This window comes from Mustela nivalis (genome assembly GCF_964662115.1).
Source record: "Mustela nivalis genome assembly, chromosome: 5".
Lineage (NCBI taxonomy): Eukaryota > Metazoa > Chordata > Mammalia > Carnivora > Mustelidae > Mustela > Mustela nivalis.
Window position 1 is genome coordinate 68,623,902 of NC_139024.1, and position 25,510 is coordinate 68,649,411.

At 38.5% G+C, this 25,510-nt stretch overlaps 1 protein-coding gene across 1 annotated transcript in view; it reads right to left on the bottom strand.

The window, feature by feature from the left end:
- Positions 1 to 25,510, bottom strand: part of ENPP3 (ectonucleotide pyrophosphatase/phosphodiesterase 3) — a 75,727-nt gene that overhangs the window by 17,748 nt on the left and 32,469 nt on the right. The window contains exons 11-20 of the mRNA XM_082730395.1: positions 24,820 to 24,892; positions 19,039 to 19,147; positions 17,942 to 18,070; positions 17,273 to 17,304; positions 13,511 to 13,638; positions 8,012 to 8,078; positions 6,126 to 6,213; positions 4,420 to 4,598; positions 2,939 to 2,990; positions 1,706 to 1,860 (exon numbers count right to left, since the gene is read on the bottom strand). Coding sequence (XP_082586521.1) covers positions 1,706 to 1,860; positions 2,939 to 2,990; positions 4,420 to 4,598; positions 6,126 to 6,213; positions 8,012 to 8,078; positions 13,511 to 13,638; positions 17,273 to 17,304; positions 17,942 to 18,070; positions 19,039 to 19,147; positions 24,820 to 24,892 — 1,012 coding nt within the window. The remainder of the gene's footprint in view (positions 1 to 1,705; positions 1,861 to 2,938; positions 2,991 to 4,419; positions 4,599 to 6,125; positions 6,214 to 8,011; positions 8,079 to 13,510; positions 13,639 to 17,272; positions 17,305 to 17,941; positions 18,071 to 19,038; positions 19,148 to 24,819; positions 24,893 to 25,510) is intronic.

Consider the following 25,510-nt stretch of genomic DNA (forward strand, 5'->3'; position numbering starts at 1 on the left):
ACCACAATTAAACCATTGTCAGCAGTAGAGTTGGTGTTCAGAACATACAAAGCTTCAGTTAATAGCAGGAAAATATGCTTATTTTTCTACAGAAATCTTGGATTGGAACAAGAATAGTAAATAAACCAGATACAACCAATCACTTCTTGGCCATAAAAAAAATGGAGGTTCTCTACCCTTAACAAGAAAAGTAATAGGTTGAAGTTTATCATTTGAGTCTTTGGATCTAAGATATCAAGATTTTCTCAACAAGAACAGCTCTCTGGGGTGCCTGGGTGGCTCAGTGGGTTAAGCCTCTGCCTTTGGGTCAGGTCATGATCTCAGGATCCTGGGATCAAACCCCCACACCGGGCTCTCTGCTCAGAAGGGAGTTTCCTTCTCTCTCTGCCTGCCTCTCTGCCTACTTGTGATCTCTCTCCATCAAATAAATAAATAAAATCTTAAAAAAAAAAAAAAGAACAGCTTCCTGATTATTTATTTACCCTTCTAGTTGAAAGTCTTGCTTTCTCCTTAAGTCTTTAAAAATAATGGTTTAGGATTAATTTAGCCAATGCATTCATTCAGGAAACATTTACTGGGCAGCTCTATTGCAGTGGGATACATTAAGTAGAACCATCCCTGCCCTGAAGGGGTGTTTTGACTGATTTTTGGCAGACTTTGATTTTTGCTTTCATTTCTGTTTCCCTGATTGCGAATGAGGTTCAGTTGCTTGGCGCATAGTCACTGCCCATTTATTAACTAAGATGTTTGCCATTCTCTTGATTAGTGGAAGAGATTTATTAGCTATTCTGGATCCTAATTACCATTCTGGATACTCATCTCTTGTTTCTTATGAACAATGCAAATATAATATCTCCTCTATAACTTTGTCTTTTTGTCACGCATTATATTAATATAGACAAATTAGTCTATTTCCTCTGTATTTTCGTTGTTGTTGTTGTTCTTGTGTCCTTCTCTATCCCAAGGTCATCAAGATATATAGAAAGGAAAATATGGATTTGCTGTTCACATTTAGATCTATAAACCCACCAATAATTTAATTTTGTATATGGTGTGAAATAGAGATCTATTTTCTTTCTTTTGGTAGCCCAAAGTCCCAGGGTCACATATCAAAAGAGAGATTGTCAGACAGTGAAAAAGAAGAGAATTTCAATAGTTGGATTCTCAACCCTAGTCTAAAGAGATCTATCACATAGCCCATCTATACCTGTAAGTCTAGATGCTTACATCTAGTGCGGCATCCTTCGGGGATGGATTACGTCTTCCTCACACTAGTCTCCTTGTGCCCACCATAACACACAGCAGATAGAAAAGTATTTGTTAAACAATCAAATAAATATAAAGCCCTTCATAATCTAGTTAGCCTCACATTCTAGGTGCACCTATCATGTACTTAGGATAGATGAAATAAATAGTGTGCCTCTATTATTTCCTATTGCTTCTCTTGGAAAACTTTTCTACCTGCCTCACCAACTGGTCTGTGAATACCTTTTAACTTCTCTGGACAAAACACAACGTGTTCTCTTTTGCACCGACATAGCACCTATAAATACCTTTAAGGAATGCCTGGGACCTTGTTTTACAAGACACAGATCAGTTGAACACCCTTTGGGATCTCCACTGAAAATCAAAAGTCAATTCTTAGAATATTCGAGAACTACAAATCTTTTCCATCCTTCAGGGCTCAATGGACACAGGAACTCACTGGTTTCTGTACTGTATAGGAGCTCCAAATGGGCATCTTGAAAGCTTTTCCAAATCCACTGACATATTCCCTATGATAGAGAAGACAGTGCTCCTTGTTCTTCTGCATAACCTTGGGCCTCCCAAATGGCAAATTTAGTTTCTCTGTCACTGTTACTAAAATGAAAAAAACAAAAGAAAATAAAATAAAAATGTTTGTAAAATTAGCAAATATTTCTATGCATGAAACTATCATCTGGTGGTTTATTATGTGCCAGTCACTCTGATAATTACTTTTCATACTTAACCTCTTAATTCTTATAATTCTGAGGCAAGTGTTATATTCCATTCTATATATTACAAAACTAGGGTTTAGAAAAGTAATCTGGCCAAGGAGCTAACAGCTCACAGGACATATTTGAAGAGATACATCCTCAAAACCAAAAGGACATACTTTGTAACAAAGATGACCTACCTTAGTAATTATCATAGGAAAGATTACACTTTTAAAGAACAGTATGTCCTAATGTACTTATTTTTATTTGCCTATTATTTCTAAACACCCATCAATTATTGATAGTTTAAAAACCTACAAGATATTCATGCCATGCAGCAGTACTCAACAGATTATAAAAAGATTATCAGCCAACCTAGATATTTACTGAACTCTTACTGTGTGCCAGGCACTATTCTAAGTGCACACATATATTAACTCATTTAACTGTACCAAAAACTCTATAAAGAAAGTATCCCCATTTTATAAATGATGAAACAGGCCTAGTGAGTTTAACATAAGAATACTTAAAAGATAACAGGTAATAATAATATTGCTGCGGCCAGGCACTATTCTAAATTATTTCCATGGAGTAACTTTTTCAGTCTTTAGAACTGCATGAGGTGGGTGCCGTTATCATAGATGAGGAGACTGACACCCAGAGAGGTTAAGTGATTTGGAGTCACACAGACAAGAAGCAGTAGAGATGGGCCATTTGGGCTACTCATATCTAAGAAAAGGAACATGCACAACCATTTCAAGGAATTTGTATTCTTGGGAGCACTGTAACTACCCCAGGCTTGTGATTGTTATTTAGATCTAGTTTTTTGGGTTTTTTTTTTTTTCTTCTTCCAGTATACTGGCAATATAATCTTTATGTTCAAAAGCCTCTATGAGTTTATCTTAAGGAATCCCAAAAAGGCAATATTTTGTTTTGTTAGGCTTAAACACCAAAGATTGACATGTTTTCTATTGACTTACTTTCATCTTGAGAGAGATTTAGCATTTGATTCACATGTTCTAAATCAATATCCTGAAAAACAATATGGGGAAGAGAGAAAAAGTCAAGTCAAAGCGATAAGACATGTTTTAAGGGGATCAGGATTATTTCTGCAGTAATACCCTAATGTTTTACTACTAAGCAAGGAAGCCAAACTAACCTGAGTTTAAATTCCAACTCTGCCACTTGCTTAGAGATGGAGATCCTACTATTGCTTGGGATACTTTGTGTGGGAGTTAACAAAGATACAATTGATAAGGAGGCAAAGTTGTGACCACAGCTAGAATCAACTACTAAATTAGAATGACAACATCTCTGGGCTTCTCAGACTTTAATATGAGTACAACTCACTTGAGGGGCTTGTTAAAATGCAGATTCTGATTTGTAATCCTGTGCCCAGTGGGGCCCGAGTTGCTGGATCTCTAACTAGCTTTCAAGAGGCAGATGCTATTCCCGTGACCACACTTGGAACAGCAAAGGGCATTCTTTACAAAGAAGAATTTGGAGGTTTGCAGTCAGGTAGATCAAATTTCTGTGACCTTGGACAGTTTACCTAGCTTCTTCTAACTCTTCTTTGTTCCTAAAATGGAGATGAAAACACCCACATCTTAATGTTTAACATTATTATTATTTTAAATGGTGGTTCCATCCAGGTAAGCTGTAGGTAAGAAACCTACACCCCTACTCTGATCTGATCAAGCTGTGGACTTGATTTTTATTGGGAATCTTGGCTGGACTTTTGTCCTTTAAAGCCTCTTTCAGTCAGCATTTCTTTATATACTTATTGATCTATGTGGCATAATGTTATTTTGAGGATTAGAGAAAGTCAAGTCTTTGCTCTAGGACTAGTCTTTTCATGGACTGGCTCATAAAAAGGTGCCTTCAGGCCATGAGGAGTAACTCTTACCCGAGGCAGCAGGTACTTATTTAACTCTACAACATTTTTAACCTGGCATTAAATGCACCTTGACATTGGTTTTAACTTGATCGACTCCTAATAACAGGCCTCCAATTCCACCCTGAAATCCCAGCCCTCATCCCTGTGCTCTGGTTCTCACAGGGAGGGTTGGTCCTTGGATTCTGAGCTCCTGTTCTGATTCCTTGCCTTCAGAGGTTGGAGGACTCCTAGCGCCAGAATCTCCCTAGCTGTAAGAGGATAAGTTTACAAAGGAAACCAAAGACAGCTTCAAGATTCTACTGCTTTGAACGGTTAAGGACACTTAGCCCACAAGGGAATTAATAATGTCCAAAGAGTGCTTTCCAGTTTACAAAGCATAGTCACATACTTAATCTTTCAGTGCATCTCTCATCTCCAGACGAGCTTCAGAGAAAGCACATATACTTACTTAGTAAATATATGAACTAGAACACAAACCTGGTGGTCATCTACCCCTATTATAACCCTGGTTATAGATCAACTTGCCCCTTCACATTCTTATGGACATGTGAAGTTATTACTTACGTTCTGTAGCTTGGGACACGAACAGTCTAGAGTATCTGTGGGCAACGGAGTAGTAAAGCCACAAACAGAAGGCTTTGACACTTCCTCTGCATGGACTGGCTCATAAAAAGGTGCCTTCAGAAGATGGTTTAAACTACCATGGGTGCCATTGTTTGGTGCTGGTTGAATGTGTAGAAGATCTGTTTTTAAAAATAAATTCACAGTAGTTTTAAATTAAAAGGCAACACCTGTCTAACATTTGGAAGGAAACAAAACTTTCTTTAATAAATTCCACTATAACGTGGTCTTGTATTGCATATGCCTTTAGGTTAGTGTCCCTTCCCTCGGGGATTTCTTTTGGGGCTAGGGGTGTGGCAAGGAGGGGGAGAGAGAGAGGGGGAGAGAGAGAAGGGGAGGAGAGAGAATCCCAAGCAGACTCCTCATGGAGCACAGAATCCAACGTGAGGCTCCATCCCATTACCCTAAGATCATGACCTGAGCCAAACCCGCTTAACCTACTGAACCATCCAGGTGCACATGCTCCCTCACCCCACCCCCCTTCCATAGTTTCTATCACCTCCTCTTTCTAGACAATGGGAACATTTACTACACACACCTTCAGGAACTGTTTCTGCTCCTCCAGAGAAAAGTATCATTGTTTAAATGGTCACTTTGTTCCTTAAGCATATCCTGGTTTTCTAGCATAAAAAGCTATACTTATATCAGGAACAATTTTGAAGAATTTAATTTACAATCTTACTGACAGTATATTTACTTAGTTATATGAAACTTCTTTAAGGACAGATACCTTTAAAAATTAACTCATAAATTCTGTCTAATATTTAGATCACTTTTTCTACTTTTTTCCCTACAACAACCCAATACACAGATATTTTACAAACACAGTCTTTTAAGTGGTTCCTGCTAAATGCCACCAAATAGAACTCCCTTAGAGCTGAAATCCTATCTGGTTCCTTCTAAGCCTCCTCACAAAGGGCCAGCATCCTTGACCACAAACTCAGCTTGGGATCCGAGAGTCAAAGTTGGTAAGGCTACAACACATTATTTTCAAATGGATACTCTTTGGTTTCTAAGTCATATTCAATCACCACAGGCCTTTGGCAAGATTAGGGATGACAATTTTGAGTGTATTTACGTCAGAATTCCTAAAGCTCAAGGTGCAATTACAACTTACCCATTGCCTTACCAAGACAAATGATTTAGTAGTATAACTTTCTGAAGTAAGCATGTAGGCAGAAAAGTAGGGGAGATCCCCTAAAACTCTAATTCTTAATGTTTTTTTGTTTCCTTTTTAAATACTAAGTGTAATCCAAAGCATCTGTCCAAGAAAGTACTTCCTTTCATCCTTTTATGCTGTAAGTTTTTCTCTATAATTACAAGAAAATACTTGTGCTTTTAGGAGTTCTTTGCCTGCTTTGAGAAGTTAGAAATGTAATTTTATTTATCTAAGTTTTATGAAATTTTCAAATAGTAGCTGACAGAAAAGCTGGTCTCCTGAGAGCTAATGTTTATCATTAGCAACAAACAGGAAGACTTGACTCTTAGGCCTGAATAATTCTGATGATGATTCCTTCTCATCGTTTCTCCTTTCTGTCTTCTTAGGGCAAAGCATCCATCTTTGGGATTCAATTTATTACCAATTACAAAATACATATTTTTAGAACTATATCCACATTTTGGTGTCAAATGTAAATAGATATACTCACCACATATTAGGTTATAGATTTCAATATTTTCAAATGGCTCAATTTCAGTCTTCTCTTTAAAACTTGGTCCATGTGCCAAGAAGATAGCCTAAGGGACAACAGTCTATGGTTATGAGATGCCATCTAAACGCAAAAACAGATGTTGGCAAAGACCCAATTTTCCCTCTGTCCTAGCTCCCTAGTTATGTCTGAGGCTATTGTGAGGAATTCTTGAAAATGATTTTTATATCATTTGCACCTATGATTGGGATTCCAACCATCCCAGTCAAATATAATCTATATTATATTTACTTTTGCTACATGGACCTGCTTCCACAGCCCCTCTTATGTCAACAGATGAGGAGAAACCAGCAACACCGGACAACCAGGGTCAGCACAATTCTACCATATATATGGTACAAATTAGAAATTCATCAAATAATACCAGATATTCTTTCCACAGTCCTTTCATGTCATTGTTCAAATATGTTAAGTGACAAAAACTGTTGAAGTCTCTAAACGCTACTTTTTTTTTTTTTTTTAACAACTTATACTGACCCACTGATTTCTCAAATATATCTCCCCCCTACTTTTAGGAAGAAGAAACCTGAATACTTTTATTTACATTTAATTAATTCCTGTTAAATATATTATGAATAACCCACCTAATACTTTCAGACTATAAATAACTAGAAAAAAGTGTCAAACATAAATATTTTTGGTAACAGTGTCATGTATCTTTTTTCCCAAGATAATCAGCAAAGAACAGGAGGCATAAGTGTTCCTTATAGTAACTGGCTTAATTATCAAATATCAAATACCAGTAGTATTCTGCATCTCTGGGTCTCCAGAGACTTTTCAAATGTTTACAAGGATCTATAGCTCTTCATAACAATGTTAAAAGGCAGTATATTCAGAAAGAGCCAAAAACATTTTCTTTAATTGGGAAGGATGGGTGTATGTGTGGGGGGGGAGTGTGGGGGTGTGTGTTATTATTAATGGAAATAGATAAGACAGCCAGTTGCGAAAAGTCTTAAGGCTTTACCTATGGGGGAATATCAGTTATACTTTATTCAAACAGTCTCTTCCCTGGGTTTCCAGGACACACTATGCTCCTCCTGGTTTTCTTCCTTCGTTATTGGCTTTACTTCTAAGTGTCTTTGCTTTTCTTTCAACTTCTTCAAGTAGAATTGCTTACAGCTCAGTCTTTGGTCTTCCTTTCTACCTATATTTACTCAGTTTCTGAAGACTGTCTCTAGTTGTGTATCTTTTAAAACTAATTTGCACACCTAAAACTTAAATTTTTAAAATCTCTGCATAGACAGACTCTTTTTAGGTGCCCATAAAACTTCTCCACTTGAATGCCTAATAAGTATTTTGAACATAACATACCCAGTTGAACCCTCACTCCTTCCTCTCCAATCAGCCGTAGTTGAACATCCTTCCAATAGCCTATGACTGTCTCATCCCCAACATGTCAGGCACACTGCCACCTTCAGGCCTTTGCACTGGCTGTTTCCTCAACCTGGGACACTTGTCCCCTGAATATTTGAAAGGTAAATTCTATCAGCTTCTTCAAGTCTCTGTATAAACATCATAATGAATCTCACCCTCTCCACCTTGTGTAAAATAGCACACCACTCCCATGGTTCACTGAAACATCCCCAATGTCTGCCAACTCTGCTTTTCTTTCATTTCCCATGGTACCTACCCCTAATATACCAAGTAATATACTACATTATTAACAGCAATAGTCTATATTCCTCTGTTAGAATGAAAGCTTCATGAGGGCAGGGATCCTTAGCTGTTTTGTTCAAAGCTGTATTCAAGAGCCCTGAAGACTGCCTATCACAAAGTAGCTACTCAATAAATATTTGTTTTAAAAAAAAAATGAAGCAGTAAGTTACCTCCATGCTCTTAAATTCATTGTTATAACCATGATTGCCTCCTCCACAGGATGAATATGCTTTACTCCTTTAAAGAAATAATAATGTTACATTGCAATAAATACATGGATATGAAATCATACTCTTAACCTGAGCTTTAATGGATTTTTATGTACCTTCTGCTTTTATAGAAGTAAATTTTTCTGTCAACAACAGCATAAACATAGTTCTTTTCATGCTCAAATTCATAACCATAGAGGAACAAACAGAATGGCAGGAGAGAAGGAAGGAGAATTCCAGAATCTATAAATAGAATTCAAAAGCCTTTGACACTTAGACATTGACAAGATAAAAACAAAGGCATAGATTAAAAAAAAAAATCAAAATGTTAAGATTGTGTGTCAGCTACACATCAATAAGAATTTAAAAATATAAAAAAATTATCTTCTAGCTTACCTGTATCTTTACACATTAATTCATGTCTGAGTGATTCAGAACAGTTTGACTAAGATGCTACTTAAAGCATTTCAGTACTTTAGAATTAAGTCTTTGAAACTGGGAAAAAATATTGATTCCTATTAAAGTATAAACAATATGGAGGGGAAGTTAATTATAACACTTGGTAAGAAGAAGCTAGTATAATCTTATAAATTCAGTTTATTTTTAATTTGGGGGCCATTCTTCCATAGGCTGTTGCCTTATTACTTGAAGGACTTTTCAAATATAATTAGTCTTTTGTCCATCTTTTCATACTTTAGTATTTGAACTGAGAAATATTAGCAATTTTATACATAGTTGGTTTTTATACATGAAGGCAAAATGGCAACAAATAAACCTAGTTTTTTTTTTAAAGCAATAATGTCATAGGAGTTCAAATTAGGTCGCTAATGGAAAAAAAAAAAAAAGCCTTCTCTTCCCAACAGTTGGCCTTAAGAGATTTTTCTCATTTGCTTTCCCACTCCTACCTCCCACTCCTCAAGCAAATACATGCACGCAGTGTTTTTGTTTGTTTTTATGTCGTAGGCAGGACTTAAGTGTCTTAAAAAATTAACTTTTACAACAGCCATAAATGACTCCTACTCAGCTTAAATAAAAATAAATCACAAATTAAAAAATAAATCACAACACTGAGCAGGCTACACTCATCTCTACCCAAGAGAGGAAAGAAAGGAGAGGGTAAGGACTAGCAAGAGTAGGGAAAAACAGGAGGAGTCCTATTCAAATTCAATTATCCAAGGTGCCAGTTCATTACTTTGGTTAATTCCAATAAAATATCGGACAGAAGGAAAGAGTTGCTTAAAAATATTTTTATCCTTATTTCAGTGATATTTGGTTCCATCAGATTATTGGAACTATATGGGGATAATTAAGTTTTAAATTCTGTGTGGAAGGCTAGAGGATTCATTAATTAAAGGGGAAAAGAGGTCTTTAGAATCAAGTCATTGGTAAAATTTTCTGAAGTTGATCCTTCCTTTATTTTTATTTTCAGAAAAATATTTAATATTTTCAACTTCTCACCGAACTCAGTTAGGAAACTAGTCAATACGAAAGTCAATACTTACTTGGAAGTAAAAGGTAAAAAAAAAAAAAAAAAAAAAAAAACAGTGTTTGAGAAACACGATTTTCTGTCCTCAAGTGAAAATTCTATCAATTGGCTCGCTCTTCCAACTCTTCCAACTGGTCCTGTTTATGCTTTCCAACCATTAGACTGGAAATTACATACGGAAAAACAGAAGCCAGCATTGGGAAAAGATGAGTTGATTTTATCTATTCTGGTTAAGCTCAACTTCCAAGTACCATATGAAATCTTCTGGAACATATTCTCTTTTATCTTCTCCATGCCTAATTAGTCAAGTTGAAATCAAGGCCAGTTTCTCCACCTCAGTTGAGTAATGACACAGGTTGGAGATGAGCAAGACCTCTTTCCTGACTTTCAGACAGCTGCCAAGTCCCACGCACCTGCACAGTCCCTTTCACATCTTCTTCCCCTGCTCTCCTCTTCTGCCGTGCTCAGCCGAATCCTTGTTACTTCTGGCCTGAACCAAGTTCCTAATTGGTCTAAGTGGTTATCCTGACTGTGAATTTCAGAGTCTTCCCACAACACACACACACACCCACACACATACACATGCACACACACACACACCTCTTAGCCATATTGACACTGAGCTCTCTGAAATGCAAATGCTCATATCCACATATTCACCTTAGCCACCCTGTATCTACCAACGTCCTGCTTCCTTAACTGTCAAAAGTCATAGATTTTAGTCATGACAGTTCCTTTAGGAAGAGACCAACTCCATTCTCCCAGGGCTCTAGTGATGCAGAACTATTTGAAATTGCTGGAATCTAGTCCTTCAGCCCGGAAACCTGTTTCTACACTTCCTTGCTCCAGAGCAGCTGCTGGCTTGAAAAAGGTGCCCCATTGCTCTGGGTAGAGAATTTTGAGAAAGAAGCACCTCTGTGAATACAGCCTGGCAGTGCTCGAGGCTTAGCAAGCCGATGGATGCCTTCTAGCAGAGTAAAGTGGTCCATTTCCTCCTGCAGACATAGCCCCCTATCAGGGCTCAGTGAGCTGAGCAAGAGTTGTTTTCACTGCCTCTCTTCTTGGCTGAATGCTTCTGGGCAGTGCACAGACTACACAACTACCTGAGGCAGACTGGCTGCATGTGACAGCATTTAGCTATCCCATCCTGAGTCTTCAAAGCCCAGAGCAGTAATCACAGCCACCAGGAAGCTTCTTCTGATGTTCTCTGACATCCACACCTGGGCTGTGTAATCACTCTTTTTGTTTCCTTGCATTTTGTACGTGATCCTCACGCAGCAATCCTCATGCAGTATTTATAACAACTGACTACAATTCTTGTCTTTCTCCTTTCCTGCACAAAGATCCTTAGCGGGGGACTGTGTCTACCCCCATTTCTTAGAAAGGTACCTGGGAGGGACACCTGGATGGCTCAGTCAGTTAAGCGTCTGCCTTTGGCTCAGGTCACAATCCCAGGGTCCTTCAACAGACTCCTGCATTGAGCTCCCCACTCAGCAGAGAACCTGTTTCTCCCTCTACATCTGCTGCTCCCCCTGCTTGTGCTGTCTCTCTCTCTCTCTGACAAATAAGTAAAATCTTTAAAATAAAATAATATAAAATAAAATGATTTTTTAAAAAAAAGAAGAAGAAAAAGAAAGGTACCTGGAAGGTATTTGTCACTTTTCAATCATAAAATGAAAAGCTATTATTCAAGTTCGTTTAGGGAGCACTTTAACAATACTTCAGTTGTAGTTTCAAATAATTGGGTTTCCTCAAATTAATAAAATCCAACACATTTTAGGCAAAATAAAGATGATGACGGTGAAAGAGTACACTAAACGATGATATTTGCTATAATTCTGGAAAGGAGATCTATCTAGCTATCAAATATCGGACATTATAACTAAAAACAGCATACTGTAATGTAGAGACCAGGCAGCCTGACACTCATGTGTTAAGGGTTGGAGGTAGAGCGAACCCAGGGCTTGATCAGATGAGACACCCCGGTGGCTCGGATTTGGGCTGTCGGCAACATTTCCCTTTGATATAAATGAGTTTACTTTAATATCAAGAGACTAATAAAACCAGGCTAATTTGGTGTTGCAGATGATGAAGACGAAATCCTGAGACATTAATTTGTTTATGTTCTCACAGTCTATGTGTGGAGGCGGGTCTTGAACCCTCAGCCTTGAACATCTTGCTGCTAGTGGTTACATTTAAAAAGCTCGTAATTTGAGACTAGATATTAATGTGTAATACTCAGAGGTATTCTGGTGGCTGGACTCTCCTTCTATAACCGATCGGTCATGTTATAGGATGCATGGGCACTTCTGCATTTGTTACCAGTGACCTCTTTATTTCTTCCATCTCATACTCTCAACAGTAAATATTTGTGGAGCCATTTACCCACATTTGGACATATATTTGCTCGCATGATACATGCCTACATTACTAAGAGCTTTATATACTTAATATTAGTAAAGCTTTGTCTTTTTAGTTCTTCTGGAGAATGCTATGGTGAGCCGTACAATAAAGCCACTCATCCTCGCAAAGGATTGTGAAACCCCAATCCCAAGGAGAGAGGCCAACGCCATCTTGTGGTCAGCTGCGAGCACGCACACTCTCTGGCCTAACTGTGTACTGCTTAGAACAGGTTTTGCCAAAACCCCAGTTCCTCATCCTGTACCCACTCATATTAGAGCCCAACTGCCTTATTTTCCCTTTGTTAAACATGTCTTTCAGAGTCTGTACACCCACTGTCTTCTGTATCCTCCGGCATTACACTGCACACAAATAAGGCCAGAAAATATGATCCTGATTCCATTTAAACCCACGTATGCACATGCAAAAACCACCACCACCACCACAACACTGGAATGAAACAAAGAGATAGGAAACATTAGTTGCACTACCAGAAAGTGTGTATCTATTTGTTTGCTGGCTTATTATCAGTCTTCATCACTGGACAAGAATCCTGTCTGTTATCCTTCAAATGCCTGAAACAAGGCCCAGCACACACAACAACAAACATGATTTTGTGAAACCAATGAATGAATTGGTTATCTTGGGATGAGGGGATTCAGAATGGTTTTTATTTTCTCTAAACACAATTATAATTTACAAATGCTCAACAATCAACATGCATAGTAACTAGAAAAAAAAGACCAAGCTAACCAATGGGTTAGCTTGGCCTCAGAACCATAAAGGTGCTCCTTCATAAAAACCACAAAGATGACAGACAACGATCTCAAGGAGCCACCCAATCAATAACTTACTACCAACCTTCAGGACAACTGATATCATCTTTACATCCCGTCTGCCACCTTAAAATGACCTGAGTGCGGGTGTGCTGGTACTGACAGTTTCTGGAACGGTCTACAGTGTCAGTCTTCTTCCTCTTGCTCGTCTGTCTTGTGAGGATTAGGATGCTAAGACTGAAATGCCTAAGAACAGGCGTTTCAAATGCAGAAGTTCTAGGTGGCATGTAAAAAGTCAAGGAAATATCAATACTCAGGAAAAAAAATCACAGGATTATAATAGCAGGGTAAAATTAAGGTAAAGAAATAAAACCCTGCCATTTTCAACAATGTGGATGGAACTAGAGGGTATTAGGCTGAGCTAAATAAGCCAACCAGAGAAAGACATTTATCATATGATCTCTCTGATATGAAGAACTTGAGAGGCAGGGTGGGGGGTTGTGGGGGGAAAATGAAGCAAGGTAGGATCGGGAGGGAGACAAACCATAAGAGACTCTTAATCTCAGGAAACAAACAGGGTTGTTGCGGGGGTGGGGGGAGAGGGTGGTTGGATTATGGACACTGGGGAGGGTATGTGCTATGGTGAGTGCTGTGAATTTTGTAAGCCTGACGATTCACAGAACTGTACCCCAGTGCAAAAAATACATATGTTAATATAAATTATAAAAAAATTAAGGTAATCTATATTGAAAGACGGTTGTTAAAAGTATTACAAGACAAGTGAATAGATGTACAAACCTCACAGCCAGCCACTGCCGATCCACCAAAAGATGAACCTTGTCAATTCTAATATTTTTGGCAAAGTGGAGTCGTTTTGGCAAATCAGGAGTCAAATAGGGTTTGAAATGCTGATCAGGTTTCTGGCACTAAAAAATAGGTAAATTCTTTCTTTATGTAAGTTATAAAACATGCAAGCTAATTCAACAATAACATCTTCTAAGACAATTAAGCACTTTTTTAAATTAAGAGGATTTAAATTTGGCTTATAAAATAAGGATATGAGGGACGCCTGGGTGACTCAGTGGGTTGAGCCTCTGCCTTCGGCTCAGGTCATGATCTCAGGGTCCTGGGATTGAACCCCACACAGCGGGCTCTCTGCTCAGCAGGGAGCCTGCTTCCCTCTCTCTCCCTGCCTGCCTCTCTGCCTTCTTGTGATCTCCCTGTCAAATAAATAAAATCTTTTTAAAAAATTTTTAAAAATAAAATAAGAATATGAAACCTAGTATCATTGTGGTCACATTTCCCAATTATGTTGTTTTTACTGTTGCAAGTTGTTGACTTGAAATTATGAGTTGGTGTTTGATGTTCTAAGTTTTTTACTATAAACTTCCCCTCCTTTTTTGACAGACACTAGCTACGTTGATATTTCGAGTAGCAATTACAACTTCTGAATTTAAATTACATATGAAGACTACATAACACAGTAAATATCACTAAAAATTTTAAGACTCAGTTTAATTGCACCAAAATCCTTTTTCAATGGATTCAATTTACCCTTGAAATAACCTACATTTGCTTACTTCTCAAATCAAATGAAAAGTTTCTGATACCTGGCACAGTTTCTTTATCTTTAAAACTCATGGATCTCTTACAAACTAGAGGGAAATGTTTCCTTAATAATTAAATAATTAATAATTACTGCAGTAACTTGGTGGCATATTTTAAAACTGTGTAAAAATGCAACTCGGGGCGCCTGGGTGGCTCAGTGGGTTAAAGCCTCTGCCTTTGGCTTGGGTCATGATCCCAGGGTCCTGGGATTGAGCCCCACAAGGGGCTCTCTGCTCAGCAGGGAGCCTGCTTCCTCTCCTCTCTCTCTGCCTGCCTCTTTGCCTACTTGCAATTCTGTCAAATAAATAAATAAAATCTTTTAAAAAAACTGTATAAAAATGCAACTCATAGAGATCTAAAAAAAAAAAAAAAAAGTGAGGAGACAAGAACTAAAACTAAAAATGAACTTTTTCTCCCTCATGACCTTTTTGAGAAACAAGAGAAAAAAAATACAGGTAAGAATATGGGGAAATTAAATTTTTTTCTACTTCTTCATTTTATTTAAGTCTCAATCATCTCACAAATACTTTGTCTGTACTCATTACTATTTTGTGCTCAATTTATAGAAGAAAAAAAAGACACCATGAAATTGAACAAAAAAAAACTAAAAAGGAAAATGGACAATAGAGCAAGAGAGTTATAGGATGAAAAGGGGAAGAGAAATTATTTATTGCACACTTATTTTGGCCATTTTTTTTTTCTTGCCTAGTTTAGTATCTTTACTAGGCCTCCTCTTCTTTTTTTTTTCTTTTTTTTTTTTTAAGATTTTATTTATTTATTTGAGAGAGAGAAAGAGAGCATGAGCAGGGGTCGGGAAAGGGAGAAGCAGGATCCCCGCTGAGCAGGGAGCCTAATGCAGGGCTCGATCTAAGGACCCGAAGACCATGATCTGAACTGAAGGCAGAAGCTTAACTGACTGAGCCACCCAGGCACCCCCATTGTTACTTCCTTCAGAAGTCAATATTTTTGTAACATTCAGGCCAAGTACTCTATGGCAGCTCTTGGGTACACAGCTTCCTCAAAGATACACGGGACTAGACTGTACCCTTGAGGACCAAAAGTCACATGTCAGTCATACTCTCCTAGCTGGTGTGTAGCCAGAATAAATCCCAAGGAAATGGGAGGCATGTTGCCAACTTCTGAAGGAAGAATGGGGTTATACTTTGCATTTGAGAATTTAGGCTGAAGACTCTAAAGTTGGGAAAACTTGGGTCATTTTATCTAAGAACAAAGTTGATATTGTTTTCTGTCATGCAGCCACAATACTGTTGAGCTAAAGAGCCACCCGTTCATGTTTGGTTATGTTTGTCCAATAAAAGCTCAATACGGGACCAGGGACCAGCATTACCAGGAATACATATTGCACTGCCAATGCAGTATTTCCTGGGAATAACAGATGACTTCAAGAAATGGTGGTCCATTCCTTCAGGGTTCTGTGGCTCCAGGCCCAGCCTATTCTTACAGTGCCAGGTAATGGGTTTCCAAAGCCTGTGGTAAATTCCCTGCACCATCAGAATTGTTAGAGATTTTCCCCTCCTCACCAACACGGCTTCAGCTATAGGGCTAGTGAGGTGATGAGGATAGAACAACAATATGTGGATTTAGAGAGTCCACATGCTGAAAATTCCCAAGTGCCCCTCCAATCAGCATGGACACACAGCCTCTCTGCGTTTCACCAGCATGGGGTGAGGTTGCCTACCCTGCGTACTCAAGATCAGCGTATCAGAAGGTGTAAGAGAAAAAAAAACTGATTAAGACTAAAGAATTGCTGATCTAGTGGTCATTTCAAGAAAAATTTTTTAGGGGCACCCACGTGGCTCAGTGGGTTAGGCCGCTGCCTTTGGCTCAGGTCATGATCTCAGAGTCCTGGGATCGAGCCCCACATGAGGCTCTCTGCTCAGCAGGGAGCCTGCTTCCTCCTCTCTCTCTGACTGCTTGTGATCTCCGTCTGCCAAATAAATAAAATCTTAAAAAAATTTTTTTTTTAGATTTTGTTCATTTATTGGACAGAGAGAGAGAGAGATAGAGAGAGCACAAGCCTGGGGAGTGGCAGACAGAGGGAGAGAGAGAAGGAGGCTCTCCACTGAGCAGAAAGTCCAGCACGGCTCTATCCCAGGACCCTGGGATCATGACCTGACCTGAGCAGAAAGCAGACGCTTTACCAACTGAGCTTCCCAGGGGCCTCGCTAATGGTCATTTCTACATCAGATGTGCTGTGGGTCCCAGGAGACAGTAACACTGCTCCCTCTGGGTTTTCCTCACTTTCAATGATTCACATTTCATCTTAACATTTTTTACTGTAATTGCCGCCTATACTTAAAGAAACCTAGCCCCATCCCAAGCAATGATAGGGTCATGAATCTCAGGTAATAGATAATATACTTGGGAATATGCCTTAAATACGGAATTATTAAAACTATACTTAAGAAGAACTCGTCAGGTCTCTCCAGGAGCAGCGAATGTCACTTTGAAAAGCCCAGATGGCTTTAAGCTAGGTATCTAGAGTTTGCCTTGCTCCTTTACTCACAACCCAGAATGTGGGAACCAATCAAAAGCAGTTGCAATTATACTTGGAGGGTGAAGGGATGATTTTTCTTACTCGTATGAACAGAACGGTAAGAGTTCATGATTCACTATTTTCCGATATTAAGTCAATTAAAACATGTGACAGGCGGCGCAGCCTGAGGCTCCCTGGCATGGCTCTTTTGCAGGGGCCATCAGCCCGCTCAGTGAAAACCGGGAGCCCCCCAGACTAATCTCCTGGAGGCGCGACAACTGCAAATGGAAACACCTAAGATAACAGCAACCGATATGCATGTAAAATGATGTCAATGGAGGGTTTCATAAATAAATGACAAGTGGCTTGGGCTCAGAAATATAGATTTCTTCCAACCCAGATTTTAAGGACATTCTATTACCTTACATATATGTAGTAGGACACTGTATACTTACACTGAGGTTCCTGACAATTTCTTCAGAATTAACTGTTTCAAAAAAAAAAAAAAAAGAATCACATCACAAATGTGAACAACTCAGATGAATTTGACATATACATTTATTAAGGACTATGATCTGGTAAGATTGAGTAAAAAACTATTTTCAACAAAGAATTATTTTAGAATTTAAGAATATATTTTAATCTATAAATAGTATACATTTTAAACTAACAATTATGTAAAATATATTAAGTTTATTAATATTACTATTTTAATTAATTGATGTTTTAATTAATATAACTAGGATTATTAATGTAAGTAGACTGTATTTCATTACATATTATTTATTATAAATATCTGCTTATATGGCTATAAGTAGAACATATTTAACCTAACAAGTAGAATATATTAATATTTTTATTATTAACATTTTGTTTTCATTAATACTTTATTAATATTAACAACATTAAGTAGAATATGCTTTAATTTGAGAATATTAAATATTACCATAGACTTTACAGACTGACTATATTTAAACAAGGAAGGGGATTTCTCCTTTGCTTCTGTATGGTCTTCCCAAGAAGTCAGAAGAAGGGCCTGGCAATCTCTACATCCTCAGAATCATAAGGTATGGCTATTCACATTCAATTTTACCTTTTGTTTCACATGGCATCTTCATACTTACAACTGTAAAAGTCATGAGGTATATTACGAGCCCTGATACGAGGGGCAGGCCCTTCGTACATGTAGAAGTTTATTCGAGGAAAATAATTAGTCATATATTCCATTTTGTCACAGTAAGTCTGATCCATTCCTGAATTTTAAAAAAAGTATGTATACCACTGAGTATAGATAGATAGATAGTAACAGATGGTAACAATCTGTTGTCTTTCACCATTTCAAATCAGAGATATTCCATGTTACAGATCTCAAAACAAGTTTCACTGAGCACCTATACAACTGACCCTATGATTTCACTCTTAATGGCAGACCTTGAAAACCCTGGCAGTGGAGGAGAAGGGTCACGTTTATAAGAGAAGAATAAACAAGAATTATGAACAGATCATTTGTTCAACATGAATCAACTAACTTCAAAGAAGAAAATCCTCTGGAGAAATTTATTTAAATACATTATTTAAATTTATATAAGCAGCATGCACTTTAAATTTCTTTTTTTTTAATTTTTTTAAACAAAATGGACATTAAAATGGTTCACTTTCATTTTAAAACAGTAGGACAATGTGTTAAGAAAACATTTTAGAAATTTTTTAAATAAATTACTGTTTCTCGTTACCTTGACGTCATAAAATATGAACAAAAGTTCTGTACACATAAAATCCTTTTCCTCCTCTCCTCCATGCCTCATTTCTTCACAGCCTTTGGAGCTAAGCTTGACTAACCTAAGGAAAATCATCCCATTTCTGCTTTATGTACCTCCAAATACACCTTATCTAGTAAAGTACTTGACACTGAATTGGCACTCAAAAAATATTTGATTGAACAATAACCCAGCCATATCCCTTACTTTTTACAGAAAAGTAAGTATATGGATGGATTTTCAGAATTAATGTAAGCATAAACTAGAAATTTTAATTTTAGTCTTCTATTCCTCACAGCCTACCACAAAACTTGTTGCTTGCTCATTCAAAATGTTTTAAGTCTGGAAGTAAACTCTAAAATATCACTATCCTTTTCACATGTTCCTTGAAATGGTAAGACATAATCAATGATAAAATATAATTTTAAAGGAAAAGTATAAAAGAAAAAGAAAAGAAAGTATACCATGGTCAGCCAAAAGGATTATGTTGACACAGTTGTGTAAGTTCCGCTGTTTTAAGCCTTCCATCAACATACCAAAAGCTTTATCTACCAACTGTAAGGCTTGAATTATCTGAAGGGGGAAAAAAAAGAGTTAAGGTTTTCTTCATGTGGGCGCTTGGGTGGCTCGGTGTGGTTAAGCCTCTGCCTTCGGCTCAGGTCGTGATCTCAAGGTCCTGGAATCGAGTCCTGCATCGGGCTCTCTGCTCAGCGGGGAGCCTGCTTCCTCCTCTCTCTCTGCCTGCCTTTCTGCCTACTTGTGATCTCTCTCTGTCAAATAAATAAATAAAATCTTAAAAAAAAAGATTTTCTTCATGAATTCAACATTAATTAATAAAATCACTATTTAAGGGAATAAAAATTGAATAAATGTCCTTCTCTGAAATTTCTGGGTTTTGAAGTAGGACATCAGAGCCTAGCATCCATGCTACCACATGGATTCCCTAAATTTCTATAAGCAAATTAAAAAAAAATTAAACCATGTTTCAACAAAGGAAAATAGACTATTGGCCAATAAATATCTAAGAGAAACGTTCAACCTCCACAACATTACTCAGCTGTAAAGGCTTTCATGATCATGCCCAGTGTTGGGGAGGGGTTGTCCATGGACACCTCTGTAGAAGTCTTCATGGGTGCTGGGGGAATCCCGTGACAATGCCTAACCAGAGAGTAAAAAAGACACATATCCTATAACCTAACAGCTAACTCTGGGCATTTGTCCTCATAAACACTGAAAGTACAAATGGAAATTTATACCTAAGCAGGGAGCCCTTCGTGGGGCTCCATCCTAGAACCCTGAGATCATGACCTGAGCCTAAGGCAGATACTTACCTGACTGAGCCATTCAAGCGCCCCTCATTTTTAAATATATTTAACATTTCTCAGTAAACATCGTTGCACAGAAAATGAAAAGGAAATATATCAAGATAGTATTAATAGTGGTTATCTCTGAACAGTGAACTGGAGTTCATGTCTATTTTATTGGTTACATTCTTTTGTGTTTTTAAAATTTTTCTCCACTTCATCACCCTAGTGCATTGGACTGACAAGGTTTAAGTGAATACATTTTAACTGACATAACATTATGTTATGTCAGTAACTGACATAATTATTTTTTCAGTGACTAGGAAAATGTAATAGCAAGGGATTGGGAAAAATGTGTAATCTCTTATAGTACTATTATAAAATGACAGCTTTTTTTTTTCTTTTTTAAGACTTTTACAAGCCAATTACTGTCAAGGGCGTTAGTATATTAACTCATGAAATTGTCATGGTAATATGGTATGGTAATATGGTAATATGCATGGATGGAGCTATTTCCTCCATCTGGAATTTCCAGGAGGAAAGACCAGGAAACTTGAGGTTTAAAGAAGTTAAGTAACATGTTCATGGTCCCACAGTTAATAAGGGACTTTTCAAACCGGTTCAATCTACTGCTAAATCCATCAACTCTTGAGTTGCTTTCCTGATTCCCGTTCTTCTCTTTAAGTTTTTATTTATTTACTTGGTGGGGAGAGACGCAGAGGGAGAGAGGTTACAAGTAGACTCCCTGCTGAGCTGGGAGCTAGCTAGGAGACTGGATCCCAGGACCCCCAGATCACGACCTAAGCCAAAGGCAAATGCCTAACCCACTGAGCCATCCAGATGCCCATCCTGATTCCCATTCTTAAGGTGACCTTGCACTCTGGTTTGTGACTATGAGTCACAATTCCCACCTGTTATGGCATAATTATGCCTCCTTTTGTGGTCATTCTACTCACTCCTCCCAATTGTACTAACAGTCATCTCCCAGCCTCCTGGCCTCTGCTGCCATTGGACTTTCCACAGATTGAAACATCTGTGCATGTGCCTGCCTCCCCAGGAAAGTGTGAGCTCCTGCAGGGAAGAGACCCTGCCATCTAACTCATCACGTTTCCCAAGCACAGAGTCTGTCATAAAGTATCCACTCAACAGATGGCACATTCTACTAAATGTTAAGTGTCTAGATGCTAGTCCCCTACTCTAGCCCGGACAAAGGAGAGAAACAAGAAATCTCTGTGACAGGCAATAAGTGAACAGTTTTTAGGATGGGAAGATAATAAATAGGAACAGAAATGTTTGAAACTTTGGGAAAACCAAGTTCAGATTAGAAAACCTCGCTTCTTCACCACGGGATTGTGATCATTCACTTTCGGAGCGGATACATTGGAAATAGCAGAATCAGTTCCGAAACAAGGAGCTAAATGGTTAGACTCTCAATAAACAACTGTTTTCTGGATCTAGAAGTTCCTTATTATAAAATGAAATTCAAGGTTGCAGAGGAGAATGCTAGTAGGAAGTTCTATACAGCCTTAACATCGTTGGCTTTTCAATAGGTACAACACCCTTCCTGTGTATTCTGCCTCCACGTGCTTCCCCAAAAAGTGGAGGCCCTTAGCATTCTAGAATCATTCTGTCCTGTTCATGAGCATTATCAAAAATTTAACTTGATTTGTACTTAATTTCAGGTTTCTTGTCCAAATTTAATTTTTCTTTTTCAACTTTTCAATCTGTCTAAGATGTAATACTTTGTTTTTCAATAATGAATTAACAGCTGAAACTTGTTCAAGTATTAGACCATTACTTAAAGCTACCCAGGACCAGTCAGGACATTCTGCACCTAATTCAACTTCCATACTAGAGAATCCTTGGAACAAATTTAGTATCAAGAAATTGCTGGTCTCACCAGACTAAATGTCTCTCTTACCATCTACTACAACCCCAGTTCATAAAGCCCTCTTCACTTATACCAGGCCACCATCAGCTTCCCATTTAAACACCGTTTAAGCTATCACATTTCTAAGGTTTCTTAAAATAAAAACTCCTTATACATCAACTCATTATTTCTTTTATTTGCCCCTTCCACATGGTTTCTGGGTAATGGCCTCATTTTCTTCACCCCTAAGAATGTCTTGCACAACATTAGGTTGTGTTCAAAGTAGACTTTAAAGAATGGACTGTTCAAAGTAGACTTTAAAGAAATAGTGGAGCAAGAGCAAGACGGTTTTGATGAGCTAAACATCTAGAACTTACTAAACTTTCAACAACGTAAGAGAGCAAACTAAAACAGACTTTTTGATTTCAAGTTATGTCTTAACTCTGAATTCAAGTATGTGATTAAAAACACCAGTAACAATAATAAAGCCATGAAGGCATCCAGTTTCTCCATCCACTTTGCCTCTTCTTCTAACTTTTAAATGAGGTGTGGTCTTCATCCTTCTTTTGTTTTCACTCTTCACTTTCATGAACCATCTACATGCTGCCAAGCTGCTCAATCTTTATCTCCGCTGAGCTTTAATCCATGTTCAGTTGCCTTCTGGGCATCTACCTTTGGACATTACAAGCAGCTTAAGCACACCATGATCTTCTCTTCTCCTCCAGAACTAACGCCCTTTAGTCACCTCATTGGTGTAAATAGATCTCCTACCTTCCGTGATGGTTGCCTCTACCCTAATCCTAGACACAATGCTCTCTTTCCGGGAAAGTTGTAAAATCTAACTTGGCTCCCCTCACCTTCCCCATTCCCTCTAACCCATTCCTCTCATACAGTAAAACTGATCTTTAAATACACACACATCTGATTATGTCACTTGCCTTGGTGCTTCCATTACACATTCTATGGCCAACAGGGATGTGCATGATTTGGTGCCCTGCAGCCTTCTCTAGATTTCCCCTTAGCCCTCGCCTCTAGGCCACTGCACTCTAGACACTGGTCAGAGATAATGCGCACACAGGGATCCCAGCAGTGCCTGGCACAGAGGTGCACACAGGAAGAGCTAACTGCTATGATTATTAACTATTATATCATGCAGTCCATTCGTCTAACCACCGGTCCATTTGCCTGTCTGTTCATTTGTTCATTCTGTGCATTCCTCGACTATAATCAGCGACTCCCTCAACCAAGTCATTTGTGAACTTTTCTCCTTTTTATTATTCAGAGAACTTTCTAAGCAGCCCCAGTCCCCACTCCACCACAGACTAGGTTAGGACCTCCTCAATAATCTGTCAGTGCACCTTGATCTTTTCCTTTGCAGTACCTTTCAAAATTATACTTAAAGTTTATTTGGGGACCAAACTAGAGCATTGACTAGAAGAAAAAGATATGGTACTTGATATTAAGTCAGCAGCAGGGGTCAGGCAAATGCAGATTATAGTTTCCCCTCTCAAATAATTATATCAAATATGGGTAAGAATTAAAATAGAGGGGCACCTGGGTGGTTCATTTGGTTGAGCGTTTAACTCTTGAATTTGGCTCTGGTCATGATCTCAGGGTCGTGAGATCAAGCCCTGCGTCAGGTTCCAAGCTCATTGGGGGATCTGCTTGAGATTCTTTGTTCCTCTTACTCTCCCCATCCCTTCCCCAGTTCATATGCACTTGCTTGCTTTCTCGCTCTCTCAAAAAAAAAAAAAAAAAAAAAAAGGAATTAAAATAGAAAAGAACTGCTGAATATACTTCAGATAGATACTATGCCACTCACTCTTAAAATAGCATGATTATATGTTAAATTCTGGGATATAGGGCACCTGGGAGGCTCAGTGGGTTAAGCCTCTGCCTTCAGCTCAGGTCATGATCCCAGGGGCCCTTGCCCCTCTCTCTCTGCCTGCCTCTCTGCCTACTTGTGATCTCTCTCTCTCAAATAAATAAAAAAAAAAATTCTGGGATATAGTCAAAAGCAGTGTTGGAATGCAAAGGATGAAAAGGTTTAAAATGGCAGGACTTGAGCTGGACCTTGTATAAGGAATCATTTTGGTTTAATGGGAAAAAGTAAGAAGGACATTTCTGATAAACCACAAAGTCAGGGTGCCAGAATAAACATGTTTGTATTCCAACAGAGGACAATTGTTACATTAAGTTTCTGTGAAGCAGGAAAATGCCATACTCATGGAGGCCTCCACAGCTTTACATTATGTCCAGGACAACAGAGTCTTCAGTGGATTTCGGAGGACAGATGACTCTATTTTTTTTTTTTAAGTAATACTTAAGGCTTACATTCCTGTAGTAAAAATGTAGCATAATGGCTTAGATAATGACAAAACTAGAATTTAAACATCGACTTCAGGGCTCCTGGGTGGCTCCGTTGGTTAAGCAACTGCCTTCAGCTAAGGTCATGATCCTGGAGTCCCAGGATTGAGTCCTGCATTGAGTTCCACATTGAACTCCCTGCAGGGAGTCTGCTTCTCCCTCTGACCCTCCTCACTCTCATGCTCTCTCTCTCTCAAATAAAATAAAAACCTTTAAAAAAAAAAGTCAACTTCAATAATACAGGCCCAGGAAGAGAGGAAGAACTCTGCCTGAGGCACTAGCATATTAAGTCTGATTATAAGGATCTTATGAATGGAAAAAAGGGCATGACGAGACAGCTGGGTAGTCCACCATGGACTTGTAGGTGACTTAGCTTGGAATGAGTGGCATTACCATGTGGAACTGGCAGGCAGTATCTAGCCTTGCTGCTTCCACTGTATGAAGTAACAGTGCAGCATCTAAGTCCCCAGCAAATGCCTATCAAATGAATCACGATGTAATGTAGCAAATAAAGCAGTATCTTTTTTCCTAGACTTTTTAATTTTGTTATGGTTTAACAAGGTAGGCATTCTTTTAGACTGCTCACTATTTTAATTTCTTAATGTTTGTATCAAATACATTTTATTTAGTGGGAATTCAAGAATATTTTACGTTGTGGGTTAGGGCTAGATCATTTTACATTTTGTTCAGTCAAACACACTTACTTTGCCACTGACTGGCCCACTGTTATGTCCTTCAGTGTCAGGCTCTTCCACATAGATGGTATAAAAATCAGGCCTAGGGGTAAAAGGGAAATGAAGAAAGCCATTATCAGCTTGGAATAAACTTGCAGGTTGGATTTGGGAAGTGTATACGTTTAGAACTTGGTGGCAATTTCCTTCTCTTCCTCTGGCCTCTTTCTCTTGGTCCAAGCCCAGTGGTCCCGCTTGGCCCCAGCACGAAGTTCTTCTACCAGGAAGTCAGTGAGACCTTCATGGGTATGAGTGGGGCTCTGACTCGTTTAGGAAAATCTGCCTTGCTCTTGCTGCTGAGTCCTTTCTCACTGTGCCCAGGCCTTTATATTTCCCACCCTCTGACTTTCAGCCCACTCTTCGTTCTAACATTCTCCTTCTTTCTTTAAATGTCTGGTTTCTGCTGACTTGTTGCTTCTTGCAGGAGGCTGACTCCAAGCCTTTGCTGGGGTCTTGCTCTGGCACCTCCGGCTCCCTGAGTCTGTCCTCATAACAAAGGTTCCTATCTGCTCTCCATTCTGCCTCCAGGCTGTATCTGGTTCTGTGATACTTGCCTCCACTCTCTGTTACTGACTCTATCTCTATTGCCCCATAATGCCCATCACATTCTCAAGAGCAAATAATTCTTAAAAATTTCTTAAAAAAAAAAAAAAAGAAATCCAAG